Source organism: Theropithecus gelada, chromosome 1 (genome assembly GCF_003255815.1).
Source record: "Theropithecus gelada isolate Dixy chromosome 1, Tgel_1.0, whole genome shotgun sequence".
In the NCBI taxonomy this organism is placed as follows: Eukaryota; Metazoa; Chordata; class Mammalia; order Primates; family Cercopithecidae; genus Theropithecus; species Theropithecus gelada.
Window position 1 is genome coordinate 97,853,387 of NC_037668.1, and position 22,519 is coordinate 97,875,905.

Genomic DNA, 22,519 nt, shown 5'->3' on the forward strand with positions numbered 1-22,519 from the left:
TTCTCCAGGAATAAATACAGAATTCTAGAATACAGAACAGAATAAATGGAAAAGAGGAGCTATTCAAAGAGAAAACAGTTGATACTATTTTTCAGCATTAAATACACAACTAATATATCATACTAAATGCATAGTGCTAAAAGAGATAAATATAATAAATTTGCACTGGCTCATTGTTCTGAAACTGCAAGGACAAAGAAAAATATTGTTTAAAGCTGCCATAGAACAAAAAGAGCTTATCTACAAAATAATAATTAGAGAAGTCATAATTGTCATCAGTGACAATATCTTCTGGACAGCGGTGTAATATCTCCAGAATACTGAAGGTTAATCACAGGCAGACTGGATTTCTATACCCAAGTAAACATTCATTCAAGAGTGAGCGCGCAACAGATATATTTGAACATATACCAAGAATAAGAGAATCTGCTCTTAAAAGATGTACTTCACTCAGAAAACAAAAAAACTCAGAAGGAAGGAAGTGAATACATAAAGCGATGGCAAGCTTTACCAAATTTACCAACTTAATTTGGTAAATTGAGTAACTAAATTTACCAACTTAAGTTGGTAAATTAAATTAATTAAATTACTCAATTTGGTAAATGATGTTGTTATATCTAAATAATTAGTGCCTGTAAAAGATGAATCTTTTATATTTAAAATGTTGAAATAAAGAACAGGGTAGAGCAATGTTAGACAGGATTAAGGAATGTGAAGGACCTTATCTTATTCAAGCAGAGGCTAGAAATACTGCATAACTTTGCATGAAATATTCAGTTAAATAGATATGTTAAAAATGTAAATGTATCTACTTAATAGAAATGAAACTGATACTTCCAAACCAGGAGAGGAGAGGAAAAGTTCTGAAAGAAAATATTCATATGGTGGAAGAAAGAAAAATAAAATGTAAAAAAATGATAAAATAGAAGTTATAAAATAAGATGGTAAAAATAAATTCAAATTGTCATAAATCACAACAAATGTAATAGATTTAATGGATTAAACTTATTCTGTTAAAAGATCCAGAATTTCAAGTTCAGCTATATTGTGGTTATGAGACATATCTAAAACAAAACACAGAAAGTTTGATTTTACAAAGGCAATAGAGTTCGTTACCAGACTGGGCAACATAGCAAGTCCCCAATTCTACAAAAAAAATTAAAAATTAACCAGGCACAGTGGCACACACTTGCAGTCCTAACTACTAGGGAAGCTGACACAGTAGGATTGCTTGAGCCCAGGAGTTCAGAGGTTGCAGAGAGCTATAATAGCACCATTGCACTCCAACCTGGGTGACAGAATGGGACCTTGTCTCAAAAAAAAAAGAAAAAAAAAACTGGTAGAAAATGAAGCATTATTATTAACATGATATAATTGTTTGTATAAAATAGTTTCCTTTAAGAAAGCAAACTAGGAAATTAGCCTTCTGGTCTGAAGAAGTCAGCATGTAATGGGTAACAGAGAATATCAAGCTAGACACTGGATTGGCATATGACACACTAGGATAGGTAGGTGGTATTATATATTTTACACCTTCATTTATGACCTGAATGCTTCTCAAAGTAACTGTTGTAGTAGCTTACTCCTTGAACTATCTTTGGACCTTATTGACCTGTCAGGGAAATTTGTGTTTTTACATCTGCAGAGTTGCCACAGTCCCTGATTATAGATGTAGAGTAACTGACTCTCCTCAGAGAATTCCCTTTCTTGATCAAAATAAATATCTGGAATAGGAAACTGAGAGCTCTGTTCTGAGGCCCTAGAATGGTTCATTGGTGATAATTGCATGGCGAATTGCATTGTGTCCTCCTTATTTGGAGCATGGATTATCTATTGGACTACCAACATTTAAAAGAATAAAAGATAAGATTCTTCACAGTATTAACAGAGGGATATGGCAACTAAAATAAAATCTTTACTTTCTTCATGCCTTTTTTAGTTCCTCTGCAGCGATAGGGTATTTGAATGGAGTGATATACTCAACAACAAGCCCTGTATACTGAGTCACTTTTCCTGTGCTGGTTCCAGGGCAAATGAAAGGGACTCTTTTCCTCTTCTAGATGGAGAGTTTTAATAATCTTTGGATAGCAGAGAAACTCAATAAAGAAAAATAAAAATAAAGAAAAAAATTTTGCTTAATAATTTATCTTACTCCCTTACAGGTTAAGGGCACGGGCTTTATAGTTAGGTTACTTAGAGATCTGATTCTGGCTTTTCTACCTTACTTGCTGTGTGACCTTAGACAAGTAATCGTGCCTCAGTTTCATCATCTATTAAGTGATAGTAGTAACAGCACCTGACATATAGTAAACAACTACTGTAATAATATAATATTTATTATAATCTTAGATTTGATGAGTGCACAACTATTTGCTTTCAAAGTTCTATTGTATATTTGTAAATATAAATATTAGTAAATTAATGTTTAATATATTGATGCTGATCATATATATGTGTATATAGTTAAAATTATAGGAAAAGGCCTTCTTTTTCTATCTCTTCAGTATTTCTTAGTTGAGAGTATAGGATGAAGAGATGGAGACTTGGAGAAGTGCACAGGTAGAGAGAAGGAATAGGATAAAATACCTTTGATTACTCTAGAGAAAAGAGTCCAAATGCATATGATATAGAAATGCAATAAATATATTATCTGCCAGAGGAAGACATGAGCAACAAGGGTGAGGCTTGCAGCCTAATTTCATCTCAGGAGCAGTCATGATTCTACAGAAGCTCCAGACTGTCCAAAGAGTATCCTCTTGGATGGAATATGAGTGTTGGCAAAATAGCCACATCACAGATGAGTGAAATTCCTTTAAACCCACAGACTTGGAGCTGAGCGGGAACTAAATTGCTTCAACCTTTAAAAATATTGAAAAAGATGTACTTAACAGAAGCTTCTTGTGAGAGCCTCTACTCTAATCTTCAGGAAAATCTGTCACATCAGCATTTAGCCTTAGGCCCTAACCTGCCTCAGGGTTTTCTCTGCATTACTTCAGACCTGGAGACCACGATCCTCTGAAAGTACTTTGCACCCTGACTTTGTGATGTTTGCTCAGCCATCTGTCACCCACTCCCAAGCTTCTTGTGACCCAGTTGAGTGATGTTGAGACCATCAACCCACCTCCAGCTCCACTGGCAGGCAGGGCGCTCGTCTGATCCAAGCTACCAAATCACAAAAAACTTAACTATAATTCATACTTCCCTGTTTTCTTTCCATAACTGAAAAACAAGCTCAGGTGTTCTTTTATACTTCCAAGGCTGATATTTTAATATACGCTCTAGAGAAGCTAAAATGATTCAATCACCTTTTGAACATAGATGGATATGGCAGTGGATGTTCAGACTTCAATGATAAATTGCCACAGTGTGAATTGTCCCTTTCCCAGGTGATGCTGTTTTCAAGCTGATGTATTCAGCTCCCAGGTATTTACTTATAACAGTCTGATAGTGATAACATTTCTCTCTACTGCAGTAGAGATTCTGAGTGCTTCTGAAGAATACGTAATAGAACATACTGAAATGTGAAGTGCAGCCACAGCTTTATTTCAGACTTTTTGTGATTTACTCTATGCCTTTGAGGAACCCTCAAAACACTTGAGAAATATGAGCATGATTTATAGCCAGTGTCTCAAAACATGTTCCCAAAAACTAGCTCGACAACATGTTGTGCACCACCCCCCTACACACACACACACACACGAATTCCATAACAACTCTGGAGAGTCACATTAGTATATTAAAAGCTCCTAGAAAAACTAGGATTAAATTAAACAAAATTAAATTTTGTGGGTTTTTTTGTTTATTTTGTTTAATTTGGTGTCTCTCAAAACATATTTGACCATGAAACTTACTATGTCAATTAGAACAATTTTTTTTTTTTTTGCAGAATGGAGCATTCTATAGTGTATGTATGTAGTTCCAATGTAAAACAAAATTTAAGTGTTAATCCTTTGCCCTTGGATTTGGACTATTTAAGCCATATCAATATTGTAGGTTATTTTATGGTTGGGTAAGGAAGTTGATTATGCCAAATGCAACTGTTCTTCAATTACTGTGTGGCTATTGCTCATTAAAGCCCTGGGAAGAGAGCAAGCCGTTAAGGGTATGGAGGCCGTAAATCAGATAGTGAAAGATAAACAGTTGTAACTTAAATTCCTGGCCAGTTCTAAGTTTTTGTGCTTATTGCTGATCCAAGGCAGGCTTTATGGTGCCAAAAAGAATATGAGGTCATATATTGTAAATTTCCAAGAACATAGTTATAACCACTGCATTGCAATACTTCAGTATTCATTTTTGTTGATCACTGGGCTCAATTCAGATTTGTTTCCAATTTGTATCACAACAGGGATGTTAGTTATTACTGCTTAGGAGTTAATTAAATATTAAATCACAGCTGGCTTGAAAAATTTCAACTGGTCCATTTGCTGTAGAATACAAAAGGGAAATGTAGTAGTATTAGTGTCAACTGGGGTGTATGTGGAGCTGTATGTTTTGTTTATTTCTGTGCATTTTTATTCTTGAACCGTCATTGATGTACGCATTTTTTTGCAACTAGAAGGTCAAAATTATACTACACACAAATGTCAGTTTTATGAGTGTGTATTAGCAGAGTGTGGCCAATTAGCATGCCAAGCATTCAACACAAGTGATTCATTTGATTTCTTTTATATAACATTTTCTGTCATAAATCTGCTTTTATGTATTAATCAACCTTCTTCTCTGTTTTAGGACTTTTGAAAAAACTAACTACTCTAAAAGTAGATGACAATCAACTTACAATGCTACCCAATACAATCGGAAAGTAAGTGCCAACTTTTCATACCAGTCAGCCTCTCTAAAGCCAGAAACTAAAGGATATATTGAGTTTTCTACTTCAAAACGTTTTCTACTAAAGATACCAATAATCCTGTTCATCTGTCAGCTTATTTTAAACTATATTTTATTTATATATATTTGTATGTATCTTAATTTAATTTTATATCTAAACATTGCATTTGCCATCCAACTTTATAATATCATGAGAAATGTTTACCCATGAAACTTTCACAAGCAAAATGATTACCCAGACCTTCAATTATACTCTTGCTGGTATTTTTCAGATATTATTAGTTTGATGTTTTTAACTGTGTAGCAGCTCTGAATTCACTTGACTATTTCTTGCAAAATTAAACCAATTTTTATAAGGCTCTGCAATATGTATATGTTACCATTACACTATTAGTAACATTTGATATTCATAGAATCTTAATGTATTTTTAGAAGCTAAAGAGAAAAGCATCTGCTTAACTAGCATTTTTTAAAACTTCAAGATGAAAGTCTAATATTGCCTTTTAAAGATAAAATATACTCCATTTATTTGATAATAATTTCTTTCTAATTTTATATTGTCGTTAACATTTCGTTTACAATTCTTTAAGAACTATATATATTATCAATGTTCCACTGAACTACTATTGTTTACAATCTGTGTAAAATGAGAAATCAATAGAGGCTGTCTTCATTCTGAAATTATGTAAGGGCATTTTATTGAGATCTTGCCCTACATCTTAATGTGAAGAATCATATAAATTCTTAATTTAACAAATTTGGTATTCTCAAGAAGGGAAAGCCTTATTTTTTAAATAGCTTTTTATTAAGCATAATTGACATACAAAAAACTGCACATTTAAAGTCTACAATTTGATAAACTTTGACATTGCTAAGAAGCCTTGAAACTATCACCACTGCAATGAAGACAGCGAAAATGTCTGTCACCTCTCCCCCAATCCTCCTCCCCATCACTCCCTCATCACCTGCCAAGTCAGCATATAGCCCCTGATCTAGAAAGTTTAACTTTTATAGAGTGGAGCAACTTGCTAAAATTCAAACTCAGATGTTCAGACTTTGAAGAGTAGTAAAATTCTCAACCATTTTTTTTTTATTTTAATGCCCTCACTCTACAGTGTGTTTCTCTCTACAGTTACTTGCATTTTCTCCAGTATAGAGCAGAGAGAACTTAACTTTAAGGGTACACAAAACTAATTATCTTTATCAGCCCGGTGTTTTTTAAAAGCAGGCACTAAGATAGGCACTAATCTTTCTTCTTTGGGTCAATACTCAGGGGAAACTGAATTCAACTTCTTTTATCCCTGCTTACATCATGATTGGTATTTGCCACTTATGTTCATATTTCTTATGAAAGTACCCTGGCTCTTTGAAGACAAATTAAAAAGTGTCAATAGCCTAAAAATAGACAAAGAAAGGTAGCTTTTTCAGTAGGAAGTATAACCCTGATTTTGGTCATCTTGAGAACTAGATTTGTTGGTAATTTTTAGCCAGAATTTTGGCCTCTTGACCTCCCAGGTGAGGACCTCCCAGCTTTTTCTGGAGTCTGGTTTCAGCCCATGACCAACACTGGATACATGTGTGCCTTGAGCTCCCATCATACCCCAAAGCAAGTTCCTGCCTCTGACCTTCACCAACAGAACCTCATGCCAGACTTTGCCTCAGGAACAGGCAACCTGAAGCTCTAACTCTGTCTCCTCCCCAGCAGCCAAGCGGGGCTTGCAGCCTGGCTCTGTACACACAGCCTAAACTACAGTCAGTCTTAGTTTTTATGCTACCACCAGAATTTAGTCATGTCCTTTGAAATCTTCCTGGTAGTTGAATTATAAATGTGGAAAAAACTGAACTGTTTAAATAGTAACTTGGTATAAGCTTTTATACTACTATATTCAAAAGGAACAGATATGGAAACATCAGTTGGCTGTCAGCAGCTTTCACTTGCTTGGACAAAAAGCTTATTCCAGAAAAGCAGGGTGAGTGACTGAGAATTAGAGCATCTATGAACACTGAGAAGGCAGAATAGTGAAGCTTCTTATTGAAAGCTTCTCATTCTTATTAAATTTTCAGATACCACAAAGCCAGAAAAAATACTTACGTTCGATGACAGAAGCAATATTTCAAAAGCTGAAAAGAGTGGGTGCTTTGTTGAAAGACCCAATAGAACTTAATAGAGATTCTTGGAGAAGTAGGGAGAAATCAGTGCTTTGATTGGCCATAATCAGTATAGCCAATATAATAATGGAACTGTCCAGAAAACCACTGAAGCATTAGCTGGGTAGACGGAAGTATCCACTCAAAAATAATAGGTACTAATAGTTCAAGTGTTCTCTGACACTTCTGATTCTGTCAGTTCTGGACTTCATCTATATCAATTGACAAGAGGGCAACCAGCATGAGAGATGTGGAACTGTGATTTATGGGAAAAAAGCAGGCGAAATTTGTGATGTACATCTTCCAGAAATTTTTTTTTCAAATCATCTGAAGTAAGGATGTAACTACTTGAGAAATAGAGTATCCAAAAGTGTGGGACCATAGGCCCAGCTCTTCTTCTGTACAGCTCCCATTCCACTTCCAGACTTATTGGCACACTGTGCTCTTCCTCACTGAGGCACCAGGAGCCCAGAAAGCTGCTGCTGCCACCCACTCTAGTTCTGGACTCTTTCCTCAATGATGGCTTCAGAGTAGAGGAGTACTTTCAATTCCCACCCTACTTGCCTTCGAGGACACAAATGTCTAGGGGTCTCTGCTATAGGGCTTTCCTACTAATTACTGGGGAAACATTGCCAGAATATAACAAAAAATTCATGCTACAAAGTTAAGAAATTTTATTATAAAATGTATAAACAGCCTATACAGACGGGCCTGATGATAGTGATAGTACGGTCATGCCAGTAGTGGACCACATATACGACTGTGCTCCCATAAGATTATAATACTGTATTTTTACTGTACCTTTTATATGTTTAGATACACAAATAGATACCATTGTGTTACAATTGCTTACTGTATTCAGTACAATCACATGTTGTATAGTTTTGTAGACTAGAAACAATAGGTTATATCATATAATGTAAGTGTGTAATAGATTACACCATCTGGGTTTGTGTACCTACATCTGTAACGGTCACATAGTGATGAAATCACCTAATGATATATTTATCAGAATTCATCCCAGTCATTAAGTGACACATGACTGTAGTCACATCTGCCATTCAATAATCGTACCACTCTTCTTGTTCACTAGGCTTCAGTCATACTGGCCCTTCTCCTGTGCCTTCAGTAAGCCGGGCTTTTCCCCGTCTCAGGGCTTTCTGATTTGTTGTTACCTCTACCTGAAATATTCTTTCCGCACTCTTCATGAGGCTAACTACTTCACATCTTCTAGATCCGTATTCTTAAACTTCAGTGAGCTTTCAAATTATGTGGGAATTTTGTTTAAAAGGCAGGTCCTGATCCAGTAGGTCTGGGACCTGAAGGGCCTGGGTTCTGCCCTTGTCACAAGCTCCCAGGTAATGTAAAAAAATGCTGCAGATTCATGGGAAACATTGTGAATAACAAGACTATAGATCTAGATTTAAATATCTCTTCCACAGTGAGGCCGTCCCTAAATGACCTTCCACCAATATAATCACCAGCAAATTTCCTGTCCCTGTTCCTGCCGTTTCTTTCATGCTACTTTTCACAACTTATAATTTTATGTCATCTCATTATTTTATTCTGTCTCATAATGTATATACCTCACCTCAATGAAGATCGTTTTTGTTTCCCAGCTCCAGAATTCTATAGTTTCTGAAAATTATTAACACTAGATCCTAACCTACTTTTGTTTTTGATTCCATTATAGTTGTTGTATAGTTATCAGAACAGCTATATAGAAATCGAAATCAGTGTTCTTTAGTAAGACGATGAAAATATCAAACATTAATGATGTTTGTAATGAGTATGGCTTCATATTTAGAACTGCCATGCACCTACTTTCCTACTGAATGCCTTGATTCAGAGTTAAAATGCAAAATAAGAAATAGAGAAATTATGTAAGTGAATATGGATGCTAGGTTATTCACATACTTCATTTTATTTTCATTTTCGTTTTTACTGGATAATTATCTTAAAAGTATTAAAAAGTTTTATCAAAAATAAAAGTTTCATAAATTGCCAAATGATTTATGTTTTTAATGCAACATTCTACCTGTAACTTGGGGCAATGAAAGCCTAGAAATGTGAGGACCAGATACAGTGACCAAAAATATTCTTATTCTGCACACAGAATATTTCAGTATTTCAGACTTATCTTAAAAACTCCTGGAAGAATTCATTTTTCACAGTTAAAATGGATTCCATGACTTTTGTGCCAAATGGCTTGTAAAATTAGTTATTTTGTTGTTGCTGAACTTTACTATATGCCTAGGAGTTTCAGCAGCTCTAAGAGTTTAATATCAAATAAAAATGATAATGTATGCCTTTTTTTGTACTCACGGTGTTCCAGACCTCATGTTTGGTGTTTTCTTTACAGGTATTATCTTATTTACTTAAAGGCCTCGTTAGCACTATATGATATGTATTATGTCACTATCAACAGATACAGAAACAAAGGCAGAGAGAAGTCACCAGACTTCAATGCCAAGCTGTTAACTGAACTATATGTGATGCCTCTTTATATATATGGTCGTTGAGTCACCTATTTTGTAAATAACTTCATATTTGGTCATTCAATGGGTACCATAAGTCTACCTGCAAAGGAGGTACACTGCAAAGGAGGTACTACCGCACTCTGAGCCTTATCTTCTTAGCTTTGTGTCTTGGATAAAAGCAATGAAAACTTAGAAATCTGAATGGGTATTTTTAAAAGCTGTTCCTTCATAGAGTATGGTCAAACAGAAAGATTGCTGGACTAGGAATCAAGAAATCTAAGTGTCTATGCAAAGCTAAATAAATCCCTTCTTCTCTATGGGCTTGAGAGGCCTGAAGGGTAACATGTGGCTTTGAGATGTGAGGTGACTTGCCAAGGGTCATTAATAGCTATGACATAAAAGCAAGCTTCATGGACAAATAATTTTGGAGGACTCTGTATACAAGTTAAAGAAACACTACTAACTTATCATTTCTTTTTCCAGATATAATATCAGTCTCATGTTTATCTTTTGTATCATCATTTAACTTTTTGCCTATTTTTCCAAGTTTTCTCAACTAGAATATAGGCTCCTTGAGGGCTGGATCATGTCTTGAATGTTGCTCATCTCTTTCATTGTGCCAAGACAGTATGGCACAGAGGATTGTTTGCAAGCCTTGGAACTAGACTTCAGTTTTGATCCTGGCTCCTCCACCCATTCACTAACTGACCATGAGCAAGTCATTTCATGTCTCTGAGCCACATTTTTCCCATCTATAAAATGGAAATAATAATTGTCAGAAATTGTTGTGGCACTTAGAACTAGATAGCCTTCAATAAATTATTACAGTCATTATTTTATTAATAGTAAAATCCAAAAAGATATTTATTTATTGATCATTGCTTATGTTCATCTATATGAGGTTTAGTTATATTACATGAATGAAATATCTGGGTCTAAAAAAGAAAAATATTTTGTAAGTATTTGCAAATGTAGTAATAGTACAATGTCTTAGTCTGCTCGGGCTAACATAACAAAATATCATGGATGGGGTGGCTTAAACAATAGATGTTTACTTCTCACAGTTGTGGAAGCTAGGGAGTCCAAGTCCAAGGCACCAGCAAGGTAGGTTCTATTCTGAGCCCTCTTCTCTTGGCTTGTAGGTGGCCACCATGTCGCTGTGAGTTTACGTGACCTCCTCTTTGCATGGGTTGGTTGTCGGAGGGAAGAACAGGCCCCAGTTTCTCTTCTTGCAAAGGCATTAATCCCATCATGAGGGCCCCACCCTTATAACTTTATCCAACTCTAAATTATCTCCCTAAGGCCCATCTCCAAATACCATCACATTGGGGGTTAACACTTCAACATATGAATTTTGGAGGGAAGCGTTCAGTCCATAACATATATCTTTTAAACTTACAACATCTATTCTTAGGAGATGAGGTGTTTGAAATTGTTTCCATGCTTTGTGACAGGGTCCTGAAGAATAAACTGTTTTGAATCATAGTAGTTGGTTTTCAAGTCAAAGAACTTAGAGCAGTTTAAAAAAGAAAAGAAAAAAAAAAAAGTAATGCATTTGCCAGAGTAATAAAGGCATCTTCACATTTGCACAAAGTTATTGAGAAAAGTACAAAGAAATGATCAAATGGAATTTCATTGATGATCATATAAGATTTCAGTTAAAGCACAAAACCACTAATGATATCAATTTAAGAGCCATCCTCCTTCACTGCCTACTTCCTCCTCTACTTCCTTCCCCAGCATTTCAGAATTGTGACTGTTTATGTGCTGTGAACAAATATTATTTGCAGTACTTACTCCTGCATGCATGAAATGTTTCCATATTTTTCATTAGTTAAGAAATCTTTCAGTCTCCCAATGTGGAACATATAGTGTCTCTTTAAAAAAATAGTCTTTGCTAATGAATGAAGCTATTCTCTACTCATGGGTTGCAGATCTGTTGACTAAAATATACTTTAAACAATATTTCACATTTGGGTGATATTTTTCTCCAATAATCTAATGTAATTTTTTTGCAAATTTTATTTTCAAGCATCTAATCAACTTTCTAAATAGTGAAAAGGAAAGCAAAGGTTTCTAGTTGTTTTAGATAGCTGGGAAAATTTGGTTCAAATGAAAAGTTTATTATCTGTATGATAATGATAGCTGCTTAAAATCACTCAACATTTCAGAGGTAAAATCTAGATATTTACATTTCTAATGAATGCTGTTTTTGTCATACTTCTGGATTCAGCATAGGCTGTGAGATTTAGTACTAAAACGGGGTGTGTTTTATTTAGAAAACAGTATAGAAAAGAATTAGTCTGACTGAAGTTTGCAAATTTCCTACTATTATTTAGAAGCAGCCCAAGCAACTTATCTAATGTTAAAAAGAAAATTAAGAATAGAACCTAAAACTTGATTCCTAGCCTAAATTAAATGAAATTGATTGTAGAATCTCTGAAAATGAGTATAAAAGCAAAAGTTACTTAACATTTACTATGTGCCCATTCTAAGTGTTTTACATGTATTAATTCTTTTATGTGTATTTAGGCATTATGACACATGATTAAGTACTGCTGTCACCTGCTTTTGCTCAGTAATGAAACTGAGGTACACAGTGATTAAGTAACTAGTAATTATTAGGGTCTAGACTCCAATCCCAGCTGCCTGGCTGCAGTTGGGTGTCTACTTTGGATTATACTGGCATTTTAGGCAGTGAATATTTAAGCAGCTCATCTTTGCCAAACAAGTCAGTCTCTCTCTCTCTCTCTGTCTCTCTCTCTCCCTCTCTCCCTCTCTCTCCCTCTCTCCCTCTCTCTCTCTCTGTCTCTCTCACTCCCTCTTCCTCCTTCCTTTCCTCCCTGCCTCTGCCACCCTCCCTCTCTCTCTTATATTCCTCTCTACTTCTCTACTAAATCTTTGTTAATACAACAACAGTTCTTCAGAGTCATCTGAAATTTACCTCCCCCACATCTTACTAAACAATTTTACATTCTGTTGAATAGAAGGCAGTTTTATTTTATGAAACAACTGATCTTAACAAGGGAATATCGCAGGACAACTTTTACAGGTTTCAGAAATAGATTGTTCAAGATGTGTTTTTGTTTTTCAGGGTTCTCTACCTCGTAACAGGCCACTTTAATGGAATGTGATATCTATTCCATTTAGCATTCAGGGGTTTAGCATATATTTAATCTTCATTGAAACTCTATATGTTAGATGTTATCAACCAATTTTATAGGTGAGAAAACAGGGGTTAATAGTAGATAAAGGTCACTCAACTATTAAGTATCTACACTAGAATTGGAACTCACACCTGTCTAAATATTTTCCACTGAATTACATTACTTCTGTTAAGAATTAAAAGTGAATTAAGAAGGTGAAGCCCAAAGCCAGTTATTTTTATATTTATTATCATCTACATTCATCATAGATTAATTATATCTAATGGTCACCACTGATGTTAAAGTGAAATTATAAATTATCTATGTAGTATATTCACAATCTTTCTTCCATATTAGCTAGGTAATTGAGGGTTAATGATACAGTAATATTTTTCCCATCCAAGAGCAACTCATGAACATGAAACTAAAGTAGAGAAAACTGTACAGAATATTTTTAGAAACTGAAGTCAATAGTGTTGATTTCAAACATGATTATTCCCAGTAGCATCATTCATTCTGAAGCATATGTGACCTAAACAACTATTGTAATATTTGTGTGTCATTTAGTATTTATTGACATGTCTATTTTATGTGTTTAAATGATACTCTTGATAGATTTGGAAAGGTTTTATTTAAATCCTTGCAACTTATTGTGTGGCCCCTGCACTGGCAGCATCTCATTATCTAGGAGCTGGTTGTGAATGCAGGACCCGGGCCTCACCCCAAACCATTGAATCATAATCTGCATTTTATTAAGTTCTCCTTGTGACTGGCATGCACACTGAAGTTGGGGAAACACTACTTTAAAGTACTTCACACATTCTTTGCAACTTATTTTTAATTTCCACAATTATAAAAATAAAACATCTAAAAAAATAATGGTAACCTTTGGTCTATTTTTTGACTTCATTACGAAATGTCAGTGGTAATCTGATTAAGTGCGATAACTGTTTTAATACAGGATTTTGTATTAAAACATCTTAAATGATTTTTAACAAAATAGTGACCAATAAAAGTCAGCTGGAATTGTAGGTTATGAGTTTGAATCTTTGGAATTTCAGAGATCATTGAGGAATATGTGTTTTGCACCTGAAAGCTCTTCGTTGCAACCCAAAGATGTAAAATACTTTCAGGCTCTAAATTATTCATTCCTTATTGCCCATGGTACAGTAAAAATGTCTTTTTAATATAGGAATTCTTTGCTCTGCAGAGTAGTGCGGGACTGTATAGAAATCACCAAATAATGGTGGGCGCCTGTAATCCCAGCTACTTGGAAGGCTGAGGAAGGAGAATCGCTTGAACCCAGGAGGCGGAGGTTGCAGTGAGCCAAGATCATGACACTGCACTCCAACCTGGGCACAGAGCAAGATTTAGTCAAAAAAAAGAAAAAGAAAGAAAGAGAGAGAGAGAGAAAGATGAAGGGAGGGAGGGAGGGAGGAAGGGAGGAAGGGAGGGAGGGAGGGAGGGAAAGAAGGAAGGAAGGAAAGGAAGGAATCACCAATCTGTATTTTTCCTACTGAATTATCAACACTCAACACAGACTAGTTTTGATCACTGATGTGTATGGCATTTCCCACACCAAGCAATTCTCCAGTTCTCTGTGGACACCAGCTGGGTGCCCTACAATTTAACTCAATTTTGACACATCTACCTGAAGTTAGAATCAGATCCCACAGGTTCAGGGCTCAGTCCTACAAAACTATCCCCCCTCTTCAGATGCCAACCACAAGTCCAGGCCTCCTGTACGTCTGACTGACCACCTACAAATTGGGGCTTCCTATCACTCCCTCTTGAGGCTCAATCACTTGCTAGAATGGCTCACAGAAATCAGGAAAACACATTAACCATTTTATTATAAAGGATATTACAAAGGATACAAATGAGCAGCCACATGAACAGGTACAAAAGGAAAGGTGTGTGAGAAGGGATGCTTCCATGTCCTTGCTGGGTGTGCCACCTGCCCAGCACTTCCGTGTGTTTGGCAACATAAAAGCTTTCCAAGCCTTGATCTTTTGGGTTTTTATGGAGTCTTCATTATATTGGGCTGATGGATCACATCATTGTCCATTGCTGATCAACTCAACCTTCAACCTCTCTCCCCTCCCCAGAGGTCAGGGGGTGAGACTGAAAGTTCCAACTCTAATCACAAAGTGGTTCCCTTGGCAACCAGCCCCCATTCTGAGGCTATACCAGAGCCCTTAGCCATAAGTCATTTCATTAACATACAGAAAGACGCTTATCACTTTGGCAATTCCAAGGGTTTTAGGAGTTCTGTGCCAAGAACTGGATGAAGGTCAAATATGTATTTCTTATTATAAATCACAATATTTCACAGGGATAGTAAAAATTACCATGCAATCTGAAACTGTGCAAAACAGTCTTAATAATCAATGGGAAACATTATGATTGTTCTTACAAAAGGTCTTTTAAACCTTTTGTCCAGGCATTAAATACTGTTAATGTAGTTTACAAATATATAGGAAAATGAAAAAACTGGTAAAACTAATAGTTATTTTTGTATATGGTAATATTAAACATTAGAAACATTGAGAATTAAGGCTTATTTTAATTTAAAAAAAATATCAAGGTTAGGTTGAACAATGCTTGCCTTCTTTTCATGATATGTTGTTAAACAGTGTGAATATCTTTTCTGTGCATTAGTGAATTGTCATTTTCCTTTTAAGTTTAGATCCACTTCCAAATTTTATCTTTTGTGCTTTCAGTGTCATATCTCTGAAAGTTCCTTTTATGTGAGGTTTATTGCCAGCAACTTCCTCTGGGACATCTTCGTTCTTTTCATCACACTTTCCTCATTTATGTATATAATTTTGCCTTCACTAAGTCCTCTGGAAGCTTATCTAGAGTCTTTCTAGTAGTAGCAGTGTCAGCATTTCCATGGGCAGCAATTTTTTCTATTATTCCATTTACATTAGATTCAAATTTATTTTGTACAATATGCTTGTATTAGTCAGGGTTCTCATAGGGGAACAGAACTAATAGGAGATATGTGTGTGTGTGTGTGTGTGTGTGTGTGTGTGTGTGTGTGTGTACACATATATATAAGCTTAAGTATTAACACGATCACAAGGTCCCACAATAGGCTGTCAGCAAGCTGAGGAGCAAGGAAACCAGTCCTAGTCCCCAAACTGAAGAACTTGGAGGGCAGGAAGCATCCAGCACTGGAGAAAAATGTAGGCTGGGAGGCTAGGCCCATCTCACCTTTTCACATTTTTCTGCCTGCTTTACATTCGCTGGAAGCTGATTAGATTGTTCCCACCAGATTAAGGGTGGATCTGCCTTCCCCAGCCCACTGACTCAAATGTTAATTTATTTTGGCAACACCCACACAGACACACCCAGGATTTATACTTTGTATCCCTCAGTCCAATCAAGTTCACATTCAGTATTAACCATCACAGTACTAAAAGTTTATTCTATGCTGTATGCATATTACCTATTGTTACTTTCTGCCATGATGCTTGAATGTTTTAAACTGTATATTTCATGTCATATTTCATCTAGAACACAGGTAAAGAAACTGCATGATCACCAGTTGTAGCATGAATAGCCTATTCAAAAGTCTGTGTAAGATAATACACTTTAAAAGTTGAAATAACTCCTTGGTCTGTAGGCTGGATTAATGACGTTGTCCTTGGTGATATAAAACAAATTTTCACATTTTAATTTCAATCTCCAAGAGAATTAGGGTGACCAAGAGCATTATCCAATAGTTGTAGTGCTTTAATGGTTAAATTATTTGGTGTATAGTATCTGTCTACTGCTGAGAGACAGGAAGGCAGCACATATTTTGCTGTCTGTGTTGCCAAATAACAGATGGGCAATGACCAATCCTTGACAGACTTTGAAGGAAGTGATGTGACCGGTTACTGATCACAATGTGCATCTATTTTCACATTGTGATATGTGGACTGAAGAAACTGAGATGCAGTTACTCAGTTAAGGTAACTGAAATTTGAGCCAGGTTGTTGGGAGACTAATGTTGTTTAATAAAACATGACATCTGAAATGTGCACACATTGGAATTGTGCAAGGTGACAACCACCAAGACTAACTTCAATACATATTTTTATAAAAAAGAAAAAAGAGAGAGAAACCTTAATCATATAATTTTCATTAAATACCTTCTCTAACTTCTGCCTCTGAACATAAATCTGTAATTTTTATTTTAAAAAATTCCTAGTATTTATGACTCCCTGCTGAGTACACAACCCCAAACTATTGAGACTTTTATGCAATTCTAAAAAATTTATTGACTGCATTATATATGTAAGACCCAGTACTAGACTTCTTCTTTTTTTTTTTTTTTTTTTTTTTTTTTTTTTTTGAGAAACAAACTCTGTTACTAGATCTCTCACATATATGGATTCCTGCCCCCGCAAACACACATCCACAGAGTAACACAGTTGTGTACACTTGGCATCCCAGGAACATAACCATCCCTGCATAGGAGGGGCCTCAAAGGATGTTGAAACAAATGTAACCAGTTTACTGATAATAAGAGGAAAAATGTACTGAACATGTATTTTATGACAGGTGCTGTGCTACGTTCTTAACATTTCATTTTAGAGCAACTGCACAAGGCAGGCATTATTAGTATCCTCACTGTAAATATAAAGAATCACTGGCTTAGAGAGAATTTCTATGATGTGTCAATATAAAAGGAAAAATTTTTACTTAAGCAACACTTTCCTAAGAGCTGTTACTCAAAATTGAATGCAGTGTTTCACCACAACTGGTTCTAACCAGCTGAATCTGTTAACGTGATGAAGTTTGAATGACCCTGGTCAGAATCAGACTGGTCTTAATTGCATTAGATTTTCTCCTGACCCATGGGCAATAGTACTTGATTTGCATAGCTGCACACAGACTTGTGCACTCATCCCACTTTCTCCATAATGCAAATTTTCAACCCTTAGTGAGTATAATCATCATGACCCACTATCACCAGCCCTCCTTTTGTCACTGATTTTTTTCTCCTCAGCGTGCTACTCAGTGAATTTCTTCTCTCATGTATTCCCTTGCCTGTCAGATAAATAAAATCTGCTTTGTTTTTTGAGCTGTGGTGGTCTGTGTTTAATTTATTGATACCCAAGATAATACAGTTAGTAAGTTACAAAGCTGGAACACGAATCCATTCTAACTGACTTCAACCCATATGCTTAATTTCTGTGTTCAATTGTTAAATAAATAATAGAAGGAAACTGCATTCAAGCTAACTAGTTTTAACATAAAAAAAAGGATGCTGACCAGGTACAGTGGCTCACGCCTGTAATGCCAGCACTTCGGGAGGCTGAGGATTATTTGAGGTCAGGAGTTTGAGACCAGCCTGGCTAACATGGTGAAACCCCATCTCTACTAAAAATACATAAATTAGCCTGGTGTGGTGGCGGGAGCCTGTAATCCCAGTTACTCAGGAGGCTGAGACAGGAGCATCACTTGAACCCAGGAAGTGGAGGTTGCAGTGAGCTGAGATTGTGCCACTGCATTCTAGCCTGGACGACAGAACAAGATTCTGTCTCAACAACAACAACAAAAAAAAGGATGCTAATTCTACAAACTTACTCCACCTAACTCAAATTCATTTTTCCCTTTACATTGGTAGAATCTTCACCCCTGGGGGTTCCTTCCTATTATAATAATATAATAGGAATAGTAAGAACAGTGTAGTAATAATTTCAACAACACCAACACCAGCTGCAGTGTATCTGGTGCTTACTCTGTGCCAGGCCCTTTTTTCCCAGCTATCTCAAACTGGGCATTGAAGCGTCTTGTTGCCTTGTGATAACTTCAATGTATATCCATACGATTCCTTTCTGTAGATCTGGAGTAAAGCCAGCTAAGTATGGACTGGTCGGGATTGTGACAAACTGGAGGCAAACTGAAGAACTGTGCCCATTTGAAGGCAGCAACTATTAATCCACTTCCATTACTCATCATGGAAGAATACAGACCCAGTATTGACAGATCTTTCTCTTTTTCAAGAGGCATCAAAAATCTGGGTCATTATGTAAAATTTTAAATACTTACATAATTTAATACTTTCTAAAATACCACTGTATAAATCAAACAAAACACATCTGCAGGCTGAAATGAGCCCTGTCCATAGAACCTGCGAAGAGGCAGGATAATACAGTGAATCTCTACTGTCTGCATTTAATTCCCAGGGTTATTTTGTGTGACCTTGAAGAAGTTAGCCCCTTTAAGCTTCAACTTTCTTATGTGTAGAATGGGCTTTAAAATATTACACATCTTAAGGAGTTTTTATGAGGAAGAGAATTGTTTTTTTTTCTTTACTCTCTAAAATGCTTAATAAAATACCTAACATTTTATCAATGTTTTTCTTTTTATTGTTTCTCCCAAGTCAATCATCCCCTGGTCCTGCCTTCTCTACCCTTCTCCTTACCCCATGACAGTTATATTCACTTGTTCCAAGGATACACACTCTGGACATCTGGCTACAAAGAACACCTAAGTTGTAAACAAATGAAAAATTATTTTGTTGTTTTCAATGGCTATTAAATAACAGATAAATTTAGAAAGGGAAAAAATAAACTATATTTATTTTACCAAGTTAAACCACTTATTTGATGGTATTAAATCATTTGAACTGGTAAATTAATTTATATAATATTATGTTGTCAACACATGAATAATTTTTATTTTGGTGAATTTGGGATATGTGGCTTTTTCAGAACGTTTTGCCATCTAAACTTTTAAAATGTCTAACTAATGTATTTAACTTTTCAGTTTATCTTTATTAGAAGAATTTGACTGTAGCTGTAATGAACTGGAGTCATTACCTTCTACTATTGGCTACCTTCATAGTCTTCGGACATTAGCAGTTGATGAGAATTTCCTTCCAGAATTACCCAGAGAAGTGAGAAATATACTTGTTTTCTATTTATTAACTTTTAATTAATCTGTTTTGGAATAAAATCTTAATGGGTAGAATAGCAGTGTAGATTCATGAGTTGAGCTGTGAATAATATTGGAATTATCTACATATATATTTGCTAATTATTGTATTTTAAATGGCAAGTTCTTATATTTGACCCAGAAAATGCATTTGACTTAAATCTCACATGCAAATAAAAGTAAGAAAATATAAGTCAATTCATGCTAAGAAATATCATTTAAAGTCACTTAATTTCTATCTTTTGGTTTTCAGAATAGTTATAAATAATATTTTGGAGTAATTACATTTTTATTTCTGTAGCAAACTTTTTAAATGTACATATGCTTTTTAAGGTATCATGTTGCATTATAATATTAGTTTAACTTCCGAATCCACCAAGAGATTCTGTTAATTTTTACATCTAAGTGGTATATTACTTACTAATATCAAAAAACTATGAAGTATATATTTTTAATTTACTTTGTGCTCAAGTTTGCTGTATGTGAAGTACATTTTCAATTGAGCATTTTCTACTAAACACTCTTATGATGATACAACAATAAACAATACATAATTATTTTAGAGCCAAAATGTGTTATTAAAAATAACAAAAAACACTGTAATGTGAAGCAAAACTAAGTTTGCCTAGGAAATGTCAACAATACTGTATTTTTTGAGTGTGTATGATCTTCTGTTATAAACAAAGATGTATTAGTACTCACTTCGACAGACAAAATTATATGATATATGAAAACACTAATGTTAGCAAGTATTTTAAGCATAAAATTATAAAGAAAATTCTTCATTTTTAATATGTAAAAGAAAATCTAGTATAAATTGCCTTAATATCTAAAAGAATTTATATAATATACATATATTTTAAAGAGATACATTATAAAAATAAAACAATGCACATATTAAAAGAAAGTTAAAAATAAGAAAATCTATTACTTAAATTGTTTTAAAAATTAGAAATTTTAATATTAAAAATAGTATTGTGCTCTGATTTTTTTAACCTATTTTATTTTGTTACCTACAGATTGGAAGTTGTAAGAATGTAACAGTCATGTCTCTACGCTCCAACAAATTAGAATTTCTTCCTGAAGAGATCGGACAGATGCAGAAACTAAGAGTCTTAAATTTGAGTGACAACAGGTATTTTTACAACATTTCACAATCATATATTAGTTATTTGCTGAAAGCAAATTATAGTTTTTTTGCCTATAGTTTTGATAACATTTTCTGCCTTTCATAGTATATGGAATGCAAATACTGATACTTTCTTTAAAATAGCAGAAGGTAAATTATTTTTTAAACCAGGTATTTCAAAATTATGTTATTTGATTATATCAAAAGCATATGTAATGTATTAAAATTATATAAATATGAATCACACAAATTTATACACAAAAGGCTTCCCATATGCAGAAAGCATAATAATATGAAGACATGGAAAATAACTATAATAAAAATATATAAAATATATTAATAAAAATGTGCATATGTATGTATGTATGTATGTATGCACACATATGTGTTTTCATGTCCATATTTTGGTCTCCAACAAATTAAGTGGGCAATGTGTATATTTTCAATTCCATCAAAGTGCTAGTAAGAATACTGACAATGAAATGGCTATTTAGTCATGTTTAGAGCAGGATGAACAAGGAAAGGATAGATCCTTTACTTCTAATAATGGCATTATATTAATAGATGAGTAAAAAGAAAAAGTGCAAACCTCAATTGGTCTTTGTTTCCACCTACTCTATAAAAGATAATTATCCTCAAATAGGAAAGGATAAAAACAAATATTGACTAGAGATGACTGCTAAGAAAATAAAATGATCACTATGTTTTCAATAAGTTTCAGCCAGACAATTGATAATACAAGGGACTGAGAGAACTTGCAATGAAATGATCAAAGATTAGCTTTTATGGAATCACAAGAATAATCAGATTTTGGAAGTTTCAGGATAAGCATTGGAATTCTCATTTTTTTCTTAGTTTAAGGAAAAATGTGAATTTCAAAGCTTCACTTACTGGTTAATAATATTCCCACATAAGGGAATAAAACATTTTATTAAAAAGTTTGGAATTTTATTTATAGTATCGGGGGCAAGGAAGCACCAAAGCTTTATGCATCAGAGCAAGTCACGTCAAACCAACCTTGCTTCCTCTTCCGACTGTGTTACTATCCTGGAAAAATGAGGAAAATGCATTGAAAGTTGTTTCTGACTTTTGGCAAGACATTTTTAAAAATCTCTAATTATATTCGTATAAATAAGATTAGGAAATTCTTGGTATTATGAATGAAAATAATTCATTCATAATATGCAGAATATACTTAGCAAATATTGTCAATGATCAATAATTAGAAGTTCTATTAGTACTTTGAACATACTTATTCAACAACTGTAGCAGACTTGAGTTCACCTACAATGAGCCAGACACACTGCTAGGTGCTGGGGCAAAATTTATGAATAATACATAGAGGAGCTCACAATATCAGAAGTTTAAAATAACTTCATCAGGACAGAAATATAAGCTTAAGTTATGTCCTAGTACAGTTGCTGGAACATACTCTGGAGCCAAATTAGTATTTTTAAATTAATAAATCAATCAGTAAATCAAGCAGAGGTGAAAATCAATATTCAGCTAAAGTTAAGGCCAAAGTTAAATATTACCACCAGAGAAGGTACTGTTTGGAGAAAAGATTAAATAAGAAATGTCATCCAAAAGTAATGATTATTATAATTTCATATTTAAAATGTAATAGATTTTTAAAGTTTGACATTGTAGTTAGGAACAGTGATTCCTCTGGCTTGTCAGCTGCAAGATTGCTCCTGTTGTCAATGTACTGCACATTTATGTTACCAAATAAGAGCTCACTTGAAATAGAGATCACTGGAAAAGGAAAGAAAAACAAGGGTACCTTGTCTTTTTCTAGCAGTTCCTTCATATTCTACATTTATGACTGGATTGATGATGATATTATGGATGTT

General features: G+C 34.6%; 1 protein-coding gene across 3 annotated transcripts in view; it reads left to right on the forward strand.

Moving 5' to 3' along the window:
* Positions 1 to 22,519, forward strand: part of LRRC7 (leucine rich repeat containing 7) — a 556,840-nt gene that overhangs the window by 422,482 nt on the left and 111,839 nt on the right. For all 3 annotated transcript variants that reach the window (XM_025391937.1, XM_025391929.1, XM_025391946.1), the window contains 3 exons: positions 4,729 to 4,801; positions 19,370 to 19,499; positions 20,557 to 20,672. In XM_025391937.1, the coding sequence (XP_025247722.1) occupies positions 4,729 to 4,801; positions 19,370 to 19,499; positions 20,557 to 20,672 (319 nt within the window). The remainder of the gene's footprint in view (positions 1 to 4,728; positions 4,802 to 19,369; positions 19,500 to 20,556; positions 20,673 to 22,519) is intronic.